This window comes from Salminus brasiliensis, chromosome 4 (genome assembly GCF_030463535.1).
Source record: "Salminus brasiliensis chromosome 4, fSalBra1.hap2, whole genome shotgun sequence".
In the NCBI taxonomy this organism is placed as follows: domain Eukaryota; kingdom Metazoa; phylum Chordata; class Actinopteri; order Characiformes; family Bryconidae; genus Salminus; species Salminus brasiliensis.
Genome location: NC_132881.1, coordinates 35,491,475 through 35,509,940, shown reverse-complemented (window position 1 = coordinate 35,509,940; position 18,466 = coordinate 35,491,475). Strand labels below are relative to the sequence as shown.

Below are 18,466 nucleotides of genomic sequence, written 5' to 3'. Positions count from 1 at the left end.
TATATTATTCAACCCCTTAAAAGTCATCAGATTTGTTGGGCAGATTTGCTCCAGGTTGTTCAGGATGCTTGAGATCTGGACTTTGACTTTTGCTGCTAAAGAACATTCACCTTTTAGGCCAATATTAAGTAAACTGTGTCCTCATTAAGGCAATATCCTTTTTCCGTTAAACCTGAAACATCCACAGGGTTGAACACTTATGCACATAGCATTTCATTTAGTAATGAACAGAAAATTCTTTTTTTTACAAGAAACCAATATGACTTTAAATAAAATGGGAAGGTGTTATAAGTAAAATATATAGATATAAGATATAAAGTCATATATTATATATAAAGTCATAAAGATTATAAGATATAAAGTAATTTTTCTATGCACCTTTGGGTTTGAGTTTAAAAGAAGACAATTTAAGTTTTTTTCGATGTAATAAACCACTTTTAAAAACCAATTTGTGCCAGACAGTTGTGTTTTACGTTTAGGTGGCAGTTTAGGTGGCAGTTTAGATGTTTTTTTAGTGGCAAGTCACACAAGTCATACACAAAACACATAAGAATATCATTAGGGCCTGTCACACATCCTGGCTGCAGTGTGGGCAGTGGTGGCTCTGGGCTCCGGGCTATTGATGACAGGGTTGTGGGTTTGATACCTTGGCTCGGCAATCTGCCACTGCTGGGCCCCTGAGCAAGGCCCCTCTCTGCTGCCTGGCTGCCCACCACTCTGAATGTGTGTGTTCTTACTGCCCCTAGTTCACTAGTTTGTGTGTGTTCACTACCACAGATAGGTCAAATGTGGAGGACATATTTTGCTGTACATAGTACAGTGACCAATACGTTCACCTTTACTTCAACAAGAACAACATCCAAAAGTAGCCAGCACACAAATTTGCACATCTTAAAGCTGAAATACACCATCCAGCACATTCTAAAGCAAATGGCACACGAACTAGCACTTTTTAATGCAGATGGCAAACCAATCAGCACATCTTACAGCAGTTGGCAAACCAGCTGCCAATATGCCAACCAGCCTGTACTAAAGCAGCTGGCACACCAACCAGAACATTTTCATCCGGTACATTCTAAATAGCCAGCACAACACCTGGCACATCTTAAAGCAGCCAGCATGTCAACTGATACATCTTACAACTGTTATAACCAAACTCCCTCGCGCAAAAAAAACAGTCCTATCACCCATTCTAGGCACTTTTTGTCTTAACGTTACCGTCTGAACTGTGCGCTGATGCCGTATATAAACAGTAAGGTGTGTGTGTCAGTAAGATCCATTAATCACATTAAAATATTGCAAATAATCGACAGATGTGAGATGTAGTCACGTGTTTGTTTTTTTCTACAGCTGTTGTGATTTTAGTCTGAAAGCGTTTGGTGCGTTATTACGCGTCTGGTGCGTTTTACGCACGGTGCGCAAAACAAAGGAAAAACAGAAGTGCCCACAGTGCTAAAAGCCTTTCTGGTCTCTTTTTGCTGTGACCTGTTGATGAACATGTCGATACATGCTTCTACACCAACACGCAGGGCTACTAATGTGGAGAGTCCTACGTTATCTAAGCTCCCCTAAAACACACAGAGGCATCTTTTTACAGATGTATAAAAGAACAGTTCCTAAGTCCTAAAATGAGCTGTAAACTTACCCTCAGTCCAAAACATCTCACTCTCTCAGGGTTTATTATTATACTTAACTAACCTCATTTACATATCATTGATATCAAGAAAATCTCGCATCTTTAAAACGGCAAGTTTAAAGAAGAAAGAAAAGCTGATTAACTTTCAATGGAAGTCAAATAAAAAATATTTTATTTCAAGTCATTCGGGATCATTTCTGTCAGCTTCATATTATCTCGAAAAGGTAAATTTACGCATTGGACTGGGTTGCATGTAGAGCAAAGTTTCAACAATTAAAAAAATAATAAATAAGACCGTTTTCTGTCTTTTCTTAGCGTCAAAGTGGCTCAATTTTCTCCTATAAACAGCTTAGTGTTGTCCTGTTGGTTTATTATTAAAAAAAAATGGAGAGTTCACTCAAACCAAGAGTGGGCATTCAGTTTAATCAGTCATTCTAACAGGGCACACCACAGGGTTTTGTCATTTTAATACTTGTATATTTTATGTGTTTTAGGCTTTATGCCTCCTACACACATATTATTTATGTATTATTTAATATAATGAATTATTTTTTGATTTATTGCAGTAAGTAGAAGGATAAAAAATAAAAATATGTGTTGTTTTGCTTTTTAAGTGTCCTTAAAACACTACTGTGGGTTCAGGGTTAGAGTAAATGTATCATGCATGGTACCTAGTGGAACCGCGACTATACGATAAAAGTCCCGAGGATTTCGTTTTGTATTTGGCAACCCTGCCTGAGAGCGCCTCCAACCGGGGTTTTTTTGAGAAGCGCTGCAGAAGTTCAGCAGAAACCTCTCAGCATCTAGCTAACATGGCAGTGTTTTGCAGATCTGCTGCTGCACTTGTGAAACCGGTGTTGTTAATGCCGTCTGCGTTTGCAGCTGTCCGACAGTACAGCTCAGGTGAATATACACGCGTGTTTTCAGTGTAGCTGTTCAATGTCACCCGCTAACCAGGGCTCGGTCTGAGTGCGTCACTGCTGTACAGCGCTGCTCCGAGGACCACCTCTAATGTCGTTGGCTTGATAGCTAGCTAGCTAGCTAAATATGCTAACAGTGGACAGCTGGCTGCTGGACACTGAGGATACAACGAGAATGCTATGAACTTGTGTAGCCACAGTTTGAGCGATATATTCGCTAGCTAGTGCTAACATAAATTTACTAAGGCTTGACGTGATTATGCTAGTTTAGCTGAGATGCTAAAGCTGTCAGGCTAGCTAAGGTAGCTAGCTAGCTAGCTAGTTAACTAACCAGCTGTCTAAAAAGCACAATAACAGTAGTTCTTGACTTGTAAATGACATGTAAATGCATTTTTATAAGCCTCGCCCATGTGGTGTAACGTAGGTGCAGGTATCATTAAAAAGACCATTTAAAAAACAAAATCCTAATTCAGATAGTTTCCTAATGTGCAGTAGTGTAAGCTAGAAGTCCTCAAATCTGGACCTTGGGTCTAGTTTCCAATCCTGGGGTTTGTTCTTGCTGGAAATTAAGGGAACTGATTGGCCACCTAGTGTCCATTACTGAGGACTCCAAAATGTAGGACTGGAAACTGGACTCAAGGTCCAGATTTGAAGACCTCAACAACAGACCTTCTCCTTTGAATGTCGTACGTAGCTAAATTTCCAAACATTTACATATGGATTTGAATAGGGACATAACATCTCTTTTTTGGGGGTTTATCAAGGTCAAGGTTGACACTACTTCTTCTAAAAGGCTGCTTTGGAAGCTACATGATCTTATTTTTAAAGATCTACAGTTGGCATGTGTGTTTTATACTCCTGTTCCTGTTGTAGTATTACTAGTATTCACTTAAATGTCCAGGTTACCAGCGCTCTGACCATAGTGACAGAAAACGAGAAGTTCAGAAGTGACCTGTTCCTTTTTTTCCCCCTGCATTTTCCTGACTGGACATTCGGACAGTTACTGTACTGTTTCCTGTGGATTATGTTCAAGTAGTCTCATACCTTCATTTAGGATTTGGAAGGGGAAAGTTGATCATGAATGTTAATTATTAGATGCTTTCTACATATATGAATATATAGGTATGGATTTAATTTTTGGCATATTTTTATAGGTGGACAGTATCAGTATATCCTGGTTGATAAAAAAGGAGAAAATAAGAACGTTGGTTTCATCCAGTTAAACAGACCCAAAGCTTTGAACGCCCTCTGCGATGCCCTGATAATTGAAGTGGGTAAAGCCCTGGACAGCTTTGAAGAAGACCGTGAAGTTGGAGCCATAGTGATCACAGGCAGTGAAAAAGCTTTTGCAGGTATGAAACATGAGATTAAAAAAAGTCATCTGACACTTTGTGTGTCATTATGTCAGATTCGTATTTAACGTGAATGTTGGTTTTGTTTAGCTGGGGCTGATATCAAAGAGATGCAGGACAGGACATTTCAGGAGTGTTATGGAGGCAACTTCTTGTCACACTGGAACAGAGTTTCAACAGTTAAAAAACCTGTTATAGCTGCTGTAAACGGATTTGCTGTAAGTAATCACATGATTTTATGGATTCTTTTATTATTATTTAAGATTTTTATGCATATTCAGTGCAGTGAAAAAGATTTTACCCCCTGTCTGAATTCCTTAATGTCTGCACATTTCACACTGACTGACATCTTAAACCAGAGCCTAATAATAAGTGAAAAAACAAACAAACAAAAAAACATAACCGTGTGAAATACTGATTGCCCTTTTTATTCTATAGCTAGTTACACCCTCCAAAGCAGCTATAACTGCAGCCAAAAGTAGTTGGTTGGCTGTAGTTCTGAAGTAGTGTCTCATACATGAAGTAAACCCAGTTTTTGCAGAACTTTTTAATAGGATTTTAATAGGATGCAGGTTGGCTCTAGGGCATTCCAAATGTTTCAATATCCTATTTTTTAACCATTGCGAGGTAGACTTGCTTGTGTGATGTACCTGATGCAGCAAAGCATTCCCAAATCATCACACTACCACTACCATACATACATGCATACATATATAAAATGTATGTGTGTGTGTATGTATGTGTGTGTATATATATGTGTGTGTGTGTGTGTGTGTGTGTGTGTATGTGTATATATATATATAAACAAACACACACACACACACATTTTATATATTTATGTATGTATTGGTTTAGGATGTAAGGTCATCCAGTGTTTAAAATATACTAACATTCATGGGGACAAACACTTTCATCACACTGTTTATTTATTATATTTTTTTATCGTCCTCTTTTAGCTTGGTGGAGGTTGTGAGTTGGCCATGATGTGTGACATCATTTATGCTGGAGAGAAAGCACAGTTTGGACAGCCTGAAATCTTGTTGGGAACCATTCCTGGTAAACAGAGCCGTACCTTTGTGTTTGGGTCTAAGAAAGTGATTGTTTTTAAAAGCTCCTTGATTTTGCAGTGAAACAAAATTACAAAGATGTAATTCTGCATTACAGGTGCCGGCGGTACTCAGAGACTCACACGGGCTGTGGGTAAATCTCTGGCCATGGAGATGGTCCTTACGGGAGACAGAATCTCTGCACAGGAAGCCAAACAATCTGGTACGTGCCTCAGACTATTTTTTTAATAAGGCAAACACATATTTATGCATGTTGCTGCTGTCTAATGAAAAATATGCATGTCTATTTTTGTCAATTTTGTCAATTTTCTCTGTAGTTTGACTCCTGTGAATGAAAGTTGCTCTTATTTTACAGCAACTTTCATTCAAAGTTGGAAAAGGTTTGTTTTTGCCTGTAAAGTGATCATTTTGGAGATGTATGTTTTTCATTTTCAAATTTCTGTAATGAACTGTAACTTCCATAGGTCTTGTGAGTAAAGTGTTTCCTGTGGACCAGTTGGTATCTGAGGCAATCAGATGTGGAGAGAAAATAGCCAGCAATTCCAAGCTGGTGTCAGCAATGGCTAAGGAGGCGGTTGGTGCAGGTGAGTCATTTAGGTTTTTCGGATAAAAGATGAGCGATGTCTCTCTTTATAAACTGTTGTTAAAGTGTATTCATGTATTTCTACAAGCCATAGCATCCAAACCTCCAGTGGAAGTGGAGTCTTATTCAGTGCTCCATTTGAGGCTTTGAATTTTGTCTTCAACAGAAGTGTGCTTTCAAGAACATTTTATGGTATTTTTTACAATTATTCTTTTTTTTCAGCATTTGAACTGACACTGGCTGAAGGCAATCGATTAGAAAAGAGACTGTTCCATTCAACATTTGCTACAGTAAGTAATAGAGCAGTTCTGATTAAACACTTTCTCCTCCTGGAAGAGAAAATCTAATCATTAGACTTACTGTTTCTTAAACAGGTGGACAGAAAAGAGGGTATGGCTGCATTTGTTGAGAAGAGGAAAGCCATGTTCCAGGACAAGTAAAGGCTGAGATCAGAAGATTGTGATTTTTTTTTAATACACTACTATTTAGTTGTGATTTAAATGCTGTTGTTCGCATATTCACTGTACTTTGCCTTAAACTTGATGTTAAATCAAGTAAATCAACTGTTCAGAAATTCAGAAACTCATTACAAGCTGGAGTGTTTGGTACACACATTTACCTTTCCTCTCCAGCTAAACATGTAAGGTTTTCTGGTTAATGTTGATAATCATAAAATAAAATCCAGATCATTTTGAACTGTGCCTGGCTCGTATCAAGGATTTGGACAACCTGGTTTAATTTTAAACATTTCACACCAGTAACGATGTCGCAAGTCTGGCTGTCTGTAGTACATTTCAGTTTGATATGTGCTTAAACAGAAGTAAGTAGTATATGTACAAGTCTGTCTAGAGGAAATAATACACTGTTAAAAGTAAAAACGTCTTGGGGAACTTTTGGAGGTTCTTCAATTTGAAACTTCTGAAAAAACTGCTTTTGAGGAACCTACACAAAAGGTTTTAAAAAGAAAAAGGTTCATTGAAGGTTCAACAAAGCAGTTTGTGTCCATTACAAGGAAATTGTGGGAACTTTTATAAATGAGATGAAATATCTAGCATGCTCTGAACGCACTGTCTATGGGCTGAGTCACGTTGCAGTTACATGTTTTGAACACTAGATGGAGATGTTGCTGTACAGGTGAATACTTCACACTAGGCCAGTGTCTCTTACAGGCTGGATGATTAGGAGGAGGCAATGTTTCAAACTAAGCAGCTGCATGTTAGTGAGAAAATGCACGAAGCGGTTGTTTTAAAAGCAAATGTAAGACGAATTTTCTCGCTCTACTCTGTTTCCAGATTTAAACGTTTGGTGCTGTTTGATATTTTAATGTGTAGACAACAGTGCTCCTGTTAGATTCCCTTTATGCTAAAAAGGCGTATATTAATATGAAAGTGTGTGTGATCGCGAGATTAGCGAGCAAATTCTACAGAACAGGGGAACATCTGCCAGTGAGGAGCCTGAGTGTTTTTTATTCACGCAGGTAAATTTATTTATATATATATATATATATATATATATATATATATATATATATATATATATATATATATATATATATATAAAATGCTGTCATATTATGTCTGTAGATATGTTAATAATTGGCAGAAAGGCGGTTCAGAAAATAAATGTTTAACGTATTTGTCATTTCGAATAAATAAACTAAATTATTTAGTAAATATCATTTTATTTTTTCTTCTGAATCTGCGGATAGAAGACGGCCATACATTAATTTAAGATAAAAAATGCACGCGTTTGTAATGAATGAGTGTTATGTAGCAGCTTCACGCCCAGTTTTAACCATAGTTTTTGTCTTTTTCGTCGTTTTAAACGCAGCGCAGGTCACAGAAAAGCACCGCGAATTTACTGATGAACCGAGTCTTTCATTTCTACAATCAGCAGAAACCTTCTCACTAAAGATCTCGGGGCTCTTCCCATATATCCTCCGGAGCCCGTAGCCTAATTGATTTTAATTTTCATTCACCGTTTCCCCTTCAGCCTTTCTTCTCTGGTCCGAGCAACAAAACGTTTTGAGGGAGGTGAATAAAACCTTTCTCCTCACCGAAACGGCCCGAAGGTCTTCATAAAAGCGAGCGGAGCAGCAGAGGCACTTTGAAGTGTGTCCCCTGCTCACGAAAAGGTCAAAATAATAAATGTAGACCCAATTGAGGCGCTCAGCTCGGACAAAAGAGGCAAAACGTTACATTTTGGCAGAGGCAGCCCCTCATAGCGTGATAAACTCATTAAAAAACAGCAGAACCAAAGCGAGAGCAGCGTGGGTCCCTGCTTCAAGAAAGGGGCTTTCAGACTCATCAGACACTCTTGGCTCCGGAAAGTCTTTTCCTCCTTCCATCTTCTGTCTCTCTCTCTCTCTCTCTCTCTCTCTATATATATATATATATATATATATATATATATATATATAGATATATATATAGATATAGATATATATAGATATATATATATATATAGATATATATATATATATATATATTGTATGCAAACAGTTTGAGTATTAGTTCTTTTTGAGCTGAGTTACATTTCTGTATTTGCAGCTACTCTGAACTTCAGTGGGGTTTGGTGGGGGTTCAGAGTCTGCTCATTTAAACTCTAATGTAGATCGTATATGTGGGGTTTAGTCCCGGTTTATTTAGTGTTTATTTCAGATTTCATTCTGTTGATGACCGCACGTGTACTGCTTTGCTATTGCTCATATATCAGTTCATCATTTCTTTTAGTTTCCAACAAAAGGATGCCCTCCACAAACAGAAGACCCCGTCAGTCCTTCCTCTGGTCGTTCTGGTGCGGACACACACACACACACACACACACAGACACACACCACTGTTTTACAGGCAACTCAGCAAAACTTTTACACCTGAAGATTTTTCACCTCGCCTGTGGCTGCTTTATTTTAGTCGTTTATAAACGAAGTCACACACGTTTATACGAATAAGGCCACTGCACCTCCTTTACTCTACCTGTAGATTGCAGTTTGTGTAGGGGGGCTTCATTTCGCCTCATGTATCCTCACTGCACTGTTTGCTTAACGCTGGTAAAATGTCAAACACCAATATGTTTTTCTTTTTGCAATAAATAATACAATACAATATATAATGTTTTTAAATGGCACATTTAATAATGATTGGATGCTTTTTTAAATTAAAATATTCCTTATATACATTAAATAACCTTAAAATATTTTCTACACATTTTAGATACGATTTCTGAATTTAACATACTACTAATAAAAAACAACGTATTTAATGTGCCATCACTTTCACTATTTTAACGTAATTTAAAATTTTATTTTAATAATTGCACATAGTCTGGGCAGAAGTGTGGTTCTGTAAAGTATGTTAATTAATTTTATTACCCTAATACATGTATTTGGCCAGGGTGTCCAATCTTGTGGAAAATACTGTATTTAAATAAAAAGTACTATATAAGATTAAATTAGATTATTATATTCTTGGCCATTATAAAATGTGCTCTTGGATCAAACGACCTGGTTTTCAAAACGATAAACTTTATTTTTGGTCATAATAAAATTGTTGGGTTTTCAGGGGCAAATTGTGGTCAGGTTACCAATCCAGCCTACAGACTTAACTGGAAAAACGCCAAGCAGACAGATATGTATGTGACTGTTTAATCTGTTGTCCTCCATTAAAAAAATAAATAAAAAATAAATAAACCTTTACAGACTGACCGATTAAAGCTGAGCTCGGCAGTATTCATGTGAAAGAGTCCCAGACAGATAACCTACCAGTTTCCTAATGTTGTCCGAGTGTTGGAGTTTAACTCAGTCTCTGATAATAAAAGGCGAGGGATTTCTCCATTCGTGTCACTGTAGGAATAACTATTACACCTAATTCTAGTACAGGTGGGGTGGAAACAGACAGTAGCCCTGAGTTGCGTTTGTAGCTACATCACTTTACCTGCCTAAGAAGCTGCGGGGATTACAGAACCGCGAACGCGCCCTGCGTCGCGAACGCGCATCACCCTGACCAATGGAGTGTCGTCTCGGTGTCATGTGACTTCTTTCAGTTTCGAGTGTGTGTAGGCTGTGTGGGGTGTCGCTTTGAAATGGTTGTGCTAAAAGGAATACCCTCAGTATTATCGCCTGAGTTACTGTATGCTCTGGCGAAAATGGGCCACGGAGACGAACTGGGTAAGCAGCTTATAAACAGCAGACCTTAAAGCCATCACCTGCTTACTGACGGGTGCTAATGTCTTCAAACCTGCTTAAGTGGGATGTTGACTAACGTTGACTTGTGCAGTTTAGTCTGTGGTCGCCAGCATGTCGCTCGAATAAACATGTAGGCTGTGCAGTTTCAAATGGTATACAGTACCCCTTAAACTGCGTGTACGTTCATGTATAAGTGACATACAGAAGTTAGTCCACATTCTAGGAGAAGGCCTAGACACTTCCTCTGTGCAGTGAAGTTACACTTTAGACTGTTGTGAACTGCACAGCTGGTTCAGCGGGGAATGCGGATTACATGTCGACAGAAATGCACAGATTTGCTTTCTCTGTCAGTAAAAAAGCTTAAAGATTGTGAAAATGTTATTGACAGTTATGGAAGTTACTGGGGACAAGAACTGGGGTTTCCTTCATTCATTCACTCACACTCTCAAGTTTGTTTAGTTCAGAGCAGTTTTCCAGTGTTGGGCCTGAAGTACTAGTTTTCTAGGTCTAACCCATCATTTTCTGCTTTTCTGTTTTAATGAAGGCATATCCTGCATTTTTGTATTTTATTTTTTCACTTTGAGGTTAGTGTAGCACATTTGTGTTGGTTTATGTACCAAAAACATAACATAATTAGTATTTCTGTTGCAATTTTTAAAATTTAACAATTTATCCAGGCATTTTTGTTACTGTTCCTGTTCCAAACTCTTTAAAGGAAAAAAGGAAATTTTATGCCTAGTCTAGTCTAGTCTAGAATAAGGCTTAATCCCTTTTTGGACACTGGCCTTAAGGGTTTTCTGTTCAGACTGGCTTCCCTGTATTGTGTCTCTGAAAAGCAGTCCAGACTAAAACACTCCCAATGACTTCAGTATGAATGAGTGGTGCTAAAAAGGCAGATAAATGTAAACATGAGAAAATCAAGAAAATCAAGGATTTTAAAACTGTTTGGTTGTATTGTAGCATACATAGTAGGCCTGCGTCTAGAAAATCTCTCATTTACATACTGTACCAAACATGTCTATTTGAAAAATAAAGGTAATTTCAGTTAAAATTATTGTCCTTTTAAACTATGAAGGGAGTTGGGACTGAGAAGGACATGTAGAGCATCTTTCTTTTCCTTTTTGTAGTTTTAGCAGATGCAAATTTTCCTGTCTCCTCTGTTTGCAAATCCGGCCCCATGGAAATTCGAGCTGATGGTAAGTGTATTAAGAAATTAACCTAGAATATATATGACTTCTCTGGTCTATAAAGCACTTTATTTGGATTTGGAAGTTATATTGATACCTCAATCATTTTGCATTTTTGCTTATTTTACTCTTATTGCCTATTTTACTCTTTTAGGTTTGCACATTCCAGAGCTTTTGGAAGCAATATTGAAGCTTCTCCCTCTTGATACATATGTTTTAAATCCGGTACGCTATGATTTTTGTAGTTGAATCATTTTATTTTTCCTATTCAAGACGTTGGGCTATATTTAATGTCTTACTTTTGACTCATCTCAGAAACGCACATAATAATTAACTGTCTAAAGATAAATTAGGAGCAAAGTTAGGTTAGTCAGTATACCAATCACTGGATAAGGCTTTTCCTTTCAGGCAGCTGTCATGGATCTCGTGGAGAGTGACAGGGAGCGGAGTTTGATGGTGCCTGTGTGGCAAAGCTACTCTGAACTTCTTAAAAAAGCAGGATCACATGTAAGTTCCACAGGATGTCTAGATGATTGACCAGTAATTAACAGCTGGATCTCTCATCCAGTGGCGTATTTCAACCTAAATTCATCTCTTCTAATGTAGACAGCTCTCTCTCTCTCTCTCTCTCTCTCTCTCTCTATATATATATATATATATATATATATATATATATATATGAGAGAGAGATAAAATAATGTAAAATATTTCAATATATATTTCAATATATATATATATATATATACTGTGTATGAATATGCTTAGTCTTATCTCATGTAACCACATCATTGAGTGTACCACCATGTTTATTTTAAATATATAATAAATCAACTTGTGTTTTATATATTATCTGGTGATATTATCTGGTGGTTACCAGCAATCCCTTATACATGGCTTTTTTCAGAGGTTTTAATCAGAGGAACTGCTCTGACAAATATGTCACTTGCTTTTGTCTTTTTTTTTCAGGGAGATTTTGAAAGAGTTGAACGGTTTGCTTTCTATGAGCGTGCTAAGAAAGCTTTTGCTGTGGTGGCAACAGGGTAGTGTGTATTATTTTCCCTCCCACATCTGTTATGAAACTGTACCTCTTTCGACTTCTGTTTCAGCAGAGTAATGAATTCTTACATCTCTGACAGGGAGACAGCTCTGTATGGCAACCTTATCATCAAGAAAGGAGTCATTCCTCCAGAAGAACTGTGCTGACTGCTGAACTGAGACCTGTTTTAGATACCAAAACTACTTGTTATACTGATCTTTGCACAGATTGAATGCAGTCTTTATTAAAGACAATTTAGATTTGGATGATTTTAACTTGGTAAGTTTTGTATTTCCTTTGCTCTTTGTATTCATTAGAGATCTGCAATATGTGATAAGTGCAATAAGTGTTTGTTGAAACCAGTCTACTAAATGTTCTAGTAAATAATTTAAAATGCATTTAAATAAACAGTTATCTCTACAACCTCATTTCCCCTTGTTTCGTCATTTTAAAGTATACTTATACCTTTCTCTTGTTATCTCTATTGATCACGTAATTTGACCAAACCTAATTTTCTCAATGACTGTTTTCAATGACTATGTTTTTTAATTCATTCAGAATTTTTACTATTCCTCCAGAATGTTTTTGGGGTAAATGGGATCTTATTTTTCGCTTTTGGGTAATAGTAATATATCCATTTATATTAACTTGTATCAGAAATGTTGTTTAAAAATTATTAAAGGGGGTTGTGGAGAGAGCAAAAACGTACCCCAGCTTTGCCGCTTCACTGTTTGTGGTTTCAATTTCTGTATCTAGGTTTGTACATCATCTTCATGCCAATGGTAAACTCATGCACACATATGACTTAGCTTTGTGATAAATGGATATGGTAGTATGGTAACCAGCATGCATTTCAATATGGTCAAAATGAGACACCAACATGTTGATCTGACCCTACACATCAACAGGGAACCCACCATGTGGTGGTGACCATTAGTCAGGAGTGCTTTTTTATTTACAGTAAGACTGCTATTAGAATTGAGTACATTTTAAAAGCTTTATCTTATTAATTTAATCAAACACACCCTGTATGTGTTCCATCATTTGAATTGCTTTTTTCTTTAGCTATGATGGTGTTTGTCTAGGTCTACTTCTGGTTCTGTGTAAACCTTCTTGGGCTTGTCATCAAAAACGTGCATCGCTGGAGCTGCTACTATAGACTCTGAGAGAAAGGTTTCATGGTACAGGCCATCCTTGTCCTCTTCTGGGCTCATGTACATGGCCTGTTTAGGTGCTTCTGCAGCTTCAGCCTTGTGTTTTTCATATCCATCAAGTTTCTCAGGCTTAGCGTGATAGAGATCATCCATATCCTTCTCAGGTTCTTGATACAGCCGGGCCTGACCGTATTGCTGTGGCAGGGCATAGGTGTCATGCTGCTTCTTGCCATGTGCGAGTTTTGCTTCAGGTAGATGGTAGAGCTGGTCTTTGTCCTGTTCTGGCTTGTCGTATCTCTGAAGATGAAGCTGTTTGACGGCTTTCCATATCAACATCTTGGGGTCAATGTCAGTGTCGGTCAGATCCAGCTCCTCCACAGGTTCGACTTCCTTCAGTCCCAGGGCCATCTTCTCATCAAATTCATCAGACCTATTGTAGAGAAATGGCATTTGAAGATGTCAGACAGACTGATGTGTTGAATCAATATAAATGAAATGTAAATTTAAGTCACTTCACTGAAAGTAAGGCACTCACAACTTTGTTTCTTGATATGCTGGATCAACTTCTTTTCCCTGAACAAGAAAGAAATCATTAACAGGGTTATATTGAGATTATTTTTTTTGTGCGTAATGGTGTGTTGGACATGTTGTCTTATCAGTATTCTTGGAAACAGCTCTGCCTTTGATTATGATTATGTTGTGGACTTTATTCTTTGGGAAAGGCCAGGATGACCTGTTTCGTCTCTGGTACTTTAGTTTGAAAGCCCATATATTAAATATAAATAAGACAACATTTTGTAACATCAAAGAATATGTTCACACTGCAGGTAAACGTGGCCCAAATATGTGGTATTAAAATTCAGTCCATAATTACACTTGGCAATACGACTTAGTCTGAACAGACAGGTTTTCGGAATTCATGGAATTCAATCCAATTTATAATGATTCCTTTCTAATTTTACTCATTTTCTACCCAATTACCCAATCCCCATTCACGTGAACTCGTCCATCACAAGCAATGCCCCGATACTAGGAAGATGAAGACTAGCACATCTCCTCTGACACATGTGAAGCCAGCCACAACCTCTTTTTGATCTAAGGTGGCATTAACCCCTGCTCAGAGCCCACTCTGAGCCCTATGTCAATCCCGCTTCACATCAGTCATGAACGCTCGCTGAGGTGAAGGGAGAATGGATGACCGCAGTGAGGGAGGTTTTCAGTGGCAGGATAGTGAGATTCCAGACCTCATGGATATTTGGGGTGATAGTTGGGTGTTCAAACTAAATGAGAAGATTAGAAAGCAGACATAAATCTGTAAATCTGTCTTTAAGTCTGATTTCGTATGTAATTGTCTTCGTATGTACTTGTGTGTTTAGAGCTGGTACAGTTGTCTTAAAGATTACAAAGCAAAAAAAGTGTCATGCTGTTTAAGTGTACACTGTTATGGATCCATGAGGAACCTTTGTAGGTTCTTCAGTTTATAACTGATTTAAAGAACCTTTAAGAAACCTTATTCTTCTAAGAAAATAGTCTTCAGTGTTTATTAAAGCACCTTAAGTTCCTTAAGAATCTTATACTTTTAACAATATATATGAACAAAAGCTGCAAAACCAAGTCTACATACCCATGATTTAAAAGGGCTTGCTGAGCAGCCATAAAGCAGCATTGACGAGCAGAGCAGAAGAGTAAACCTTTCATGTAAAAAAGAAATACGGACTACATTAATGGTCATTTAAATATTTCTGTACACGACAACAATAGTACTTCAGATTGACAGTTCATTAGGCAGTTCATTAGTTATTGCATAAATAACGTAGAGGGTTTTTTTTTTTTGGTAAAAAGAAAAACAACCAGTGAAAAAGGAGAGAACTGACCTGAACATTGTGGCTCCTTGTAACTCCTTTCACTGAATATCAGGGTGGATATTGAGAAGGATCACTCAGTGCTGTGGCACATAATGAAGCTGTCATAAAAAGAGTAAAGGTCTAAGACTTTTCATGATCTTTGTACCTTACCTGTATACAGCGCCATTATGCAATCATAGGCAATTCTTATATAAAAGTCCTGATATGTGATAAATGATATATAATGTATGTTTGTAGCCTTTACATGAGCACTTGGATCAGAAATAACAACCACTTACATAGTGTTTTTGAACAAAGCAGTCAAATTTGTAAGGCAGAATTAAAACAATGCCCAGCTTGTGTAAAACTGTCCTTATCAAATCTCTCATCATTTATGACCACGTGTATGGCTGGGTTTTTCTGAAAGTATGCAGTCATTGAATTTTTATAGGACAAAGCTGTTTATAATTACCAATAAACAAAGCCAATAGAACAGGCTAATTGGCAAATTGGCTTTTCTCCCTATAATGTGAAAACAGGAGACATTCGGTAGAGTCATTCCCAATGAATGAATAATTAATTCCCTACAATTCCCTATAAATGATCAAATTTATCGCACCACATGAATGTTTGATCAGATTACTTTACCGATATCTTACATGTGTAGAAGCCCTGGCCTACAGAACAAAAAGAGGCTGCATAGCATAGGGTTAAATTTTTCCTTTCTGTGTGTAGTTATACATTCAAACTGGAAAACAATTATTGGCATTATTATCGTTTTCATTGGGCAGTCCTTTTGTTTTCCGCAGAGAAAGTCCCTGTTGTAATAGCCATATTTGCCAAACTGGAGTGACTAAGGGCACCCACACCTCCACACCCGCCCCCCACTGAGCCGTGTGGGGGAGATTGAAGACAGATGAGCGTGTTGTGATCTCAGTGCCAAGTACTTGGCCTCATTAGCCTGAGCAGCCTCAATAACAGAATGATGTTTACCCAGACTGCTGAGAAGATAGAGTCAGTCTGAGTCACTCTCACCTGCAATGCCTTGTTTACTGGCTAAAGGATGGAGAGAGCAGTGACTGAATGGGATTGCCAGTTGCCAAAGAGGAGCTTTTTGGAAGTGTGGTTGCAGCAGAACAGCACGATAACACGATATCATTCTCTAGTTCTGATAACTTTTAAACTGTAAAATCTCCAAACTCCCAACCTTTTCACATGAGAAGAAATGCTCTCGTATTACATGTCTTTGCATTTAATTTAATTTAATAATTCCACATCACGTCTGTTAATCCAGTGCCAACATAATAAACATAAAGGGCAGCTGGTGTGCTTAACTGGACTTACAGCAGATTTTTCCATCTTCTGCTTCTGATGTCCTGATCCGGATATTCTGCATGTTCCCACTGGGGGTCCGCTGATTACAATGCCATTGCAGGCACGTTTGAGTTAGAGCTCTGTTTGTGAATGTCCATCTGTCCGTGATGTAATTATTTGATAAATCCTCTCAGCTCACCCAAAGGGCAGGGATTATGCCACCTGGAAACTGAAGCAAGTTCACAGCCACAAGCTCTGGGGGCATCTCTTTATAGCAGCCTCTTTATCATCTCTTACTAACATGCAACTTGCATATGCCTGTAATTAGACTGCTTGTGCTTTTTAATGTAACCAAGACCCCATACATGCCTTTGATGTTTACTGTACAACAGTCATTAGTGAATGATGAACATCAAAAAGGAGGCACGGTGCTTGGGACAGACATGGGAAAGGAAATGTGTTATTGATGCACTTCGCCCTGACTTTCTGATCAAATAATAATGGGGGCAAATAGAGCCGGGGGGGGGGGGTTAATGTAGCAGTCTAATGAGACCGTAAACTGATTACAATGTAGAGAGGGAACAAATGAGGGTTAGTTTTTAAAAAATTTAATTTTCTATTATAGTTTGAAAACATAAAACATATAGGTTCTGGAATACAAACAAGTATTAAAATACTTTCCAAAGTTGTAGTTTCGTCAAGCACTAACATAAATGCTGTAAATGCTACTGTAAAATGGTGTACTGTAAGTGAAACAGTTACTCTTCAGACATGCTTTGTATTTGCTATTTGTTTATCATTGTCAGATTTTGTAGTTTATTTCAATTTAATACAAGAAAGAATTTTGTATTATTTATTTATTTATCCTATTTGTCGCAGTTGTAGACACCAAATTTCTGAAATGAGGTGCATATTTGTGAAAGCAGCCACTTCAAACCCCCAAAACAATTTCTAACCCTGCAGAACATTGGGCTTAATTGCCTCCAAAATGCCATAAAACACTGCAAAATACTTTGTACAAGTTTCAAAAGCAAATAATTAACTCAACATTGCTATAAACAGCTGTTTAAGCCAATATTACTACGCATATAGTCTAGAAAATTTTATTTTTTAGAGTGCTAAGTATCCTCCTAAGGATTAATTAAAGAAACTAAATAGACAAAAGTATTGGGACACATGCTCGTTCATTATTTCTTTCCAAGGGTATTTGAAAAAAGACTTCTATACTGTATTCTACTAGATGTCAGAGCAGTGTTGTGCGAATTTGATTGTGCCACCAACTCATCACAGAAGTATTAGATGGAGCACCATTATTCCAGTACTTCTCTACAGGGCCTAGACAAGCTGTGTGTGTGCATTTGCACATCAGTGTCAGTAATTGGTGAAACTTTTTTTTAAATATAGCTAAATTCATTTATTAGAAGGGGTGTCCACAAACTTTTGTGTATGTAGAGTAGCACAGTTTAAAGGTAAGTGTCCAGGTTTCAACTCAGATATTTCTCAGATCGTTCTGATACTTTTTTTTTCATCTGTTCTCCACATTTTTTACAAATCTAACAGACGGCTCCAGGCAGTTAGACAGATAGTTTGGTAGCAGTGTGTTGGAGCTGAGCGTTGATTCCCCATGTCCAGTCTGGTCTGAACTCACTCTGTTGGATGAGGTATGGAGCTGTGTGAGCTCTGCGCTGGGCCGATGTGTGGCCGCACCCGGCTGGGCTGCTTTTAATTAGAACCCCGACGTGCCTCTCCTCTCCATCAGCTACGCAGTTGCTGAGTGACGGACTGTGGGAGCAAATGGCCCGCGGCATGGAACTAAATAAAGTCCTACAAAGTATTTATTAGAGCCAGTAATACAGACCTCATGCTTGATCGAGCCCCTCCGCTCCCCCCTCTGCTTGCGTTCCATGGTGGTAGATGGGGGTCTATGTTTAGTGTTTTATTGAAAGTAGGTGGAGGGTATTTAGAAGCAAAGAAATACAGTAAATGATGACACACAGTATATCACTCATTTCATCAGTTAAGGGGAGCAGATGGCTAAGAAACAGTGGAACTCTCTCAGTTAAAAGGCCAACTGCATATCTACAAGACAATCCATCCAACCATGGACCAGCCACTTCTCTGCATACACTTTATATCTGGGAGAATGTCGGAACGAACATGAAGTGTTTTATAAAGACTACACCCCACTTG

At 37.9% G+C, this 18,466-nt stretch overlaps 2 protein-coding genes across 2 annotated transcripts; both read left to right on the top strand.

The window, feature by feature from the left end:
* Positions 1–2,371: 2,371 nt before the first annotated feature.
* On the top strand, positions 2,372–6,254 carry echs1 (enoyl CoA hydratase, short chain, 1, mitochondrial). Its single transcript, XM_072678207.1, has 8 exons — positions 2,372–2,539; positions 3,711–3,908; positions 3,999–4,126; positions 4,865–4,964; positions 5,073–5,177; positions 5,440–5,559; positions 5,781–5,848; positions 5,933–6,254. Exons 1-8 carry the CDS (start codon positions 2,449–2,451, stop codon positions 5,996–5,998), a joined length of 876 nt encoding a protein of 291 aa, XP_072534308.1. The 5' UTR covers positions 2,372–2,448; the 3' UTR covers positions 5,999–6,254.
* Positions 6,255–9,628: 3,374 nt separating this feature from the next.
* Positions 9,629–12,352, top strand: fuom (fucose mutarotase). Its single transcript, XM_072677003.1, has 6 exons — positions 9,629–9,723; positions 10,869–10,937; positions 11,083–11,153; positions 11,337–11,435; positions 11,895–11,968; positions 12,065–12,352. Exons 1-6 carry the CDS (start codon positions 9,639–9,641, stop codon positions 12,129–12,131), a joined length of 465 nt encoding a protein of 154 aa, XP_072533104.1. The 5' UTR covers positions 9,629–9,638; the 3' UTR covers positions 12,132–12,352.
* Positions 12,353–18,466: the final 6,114 nt, after the last annotated feature.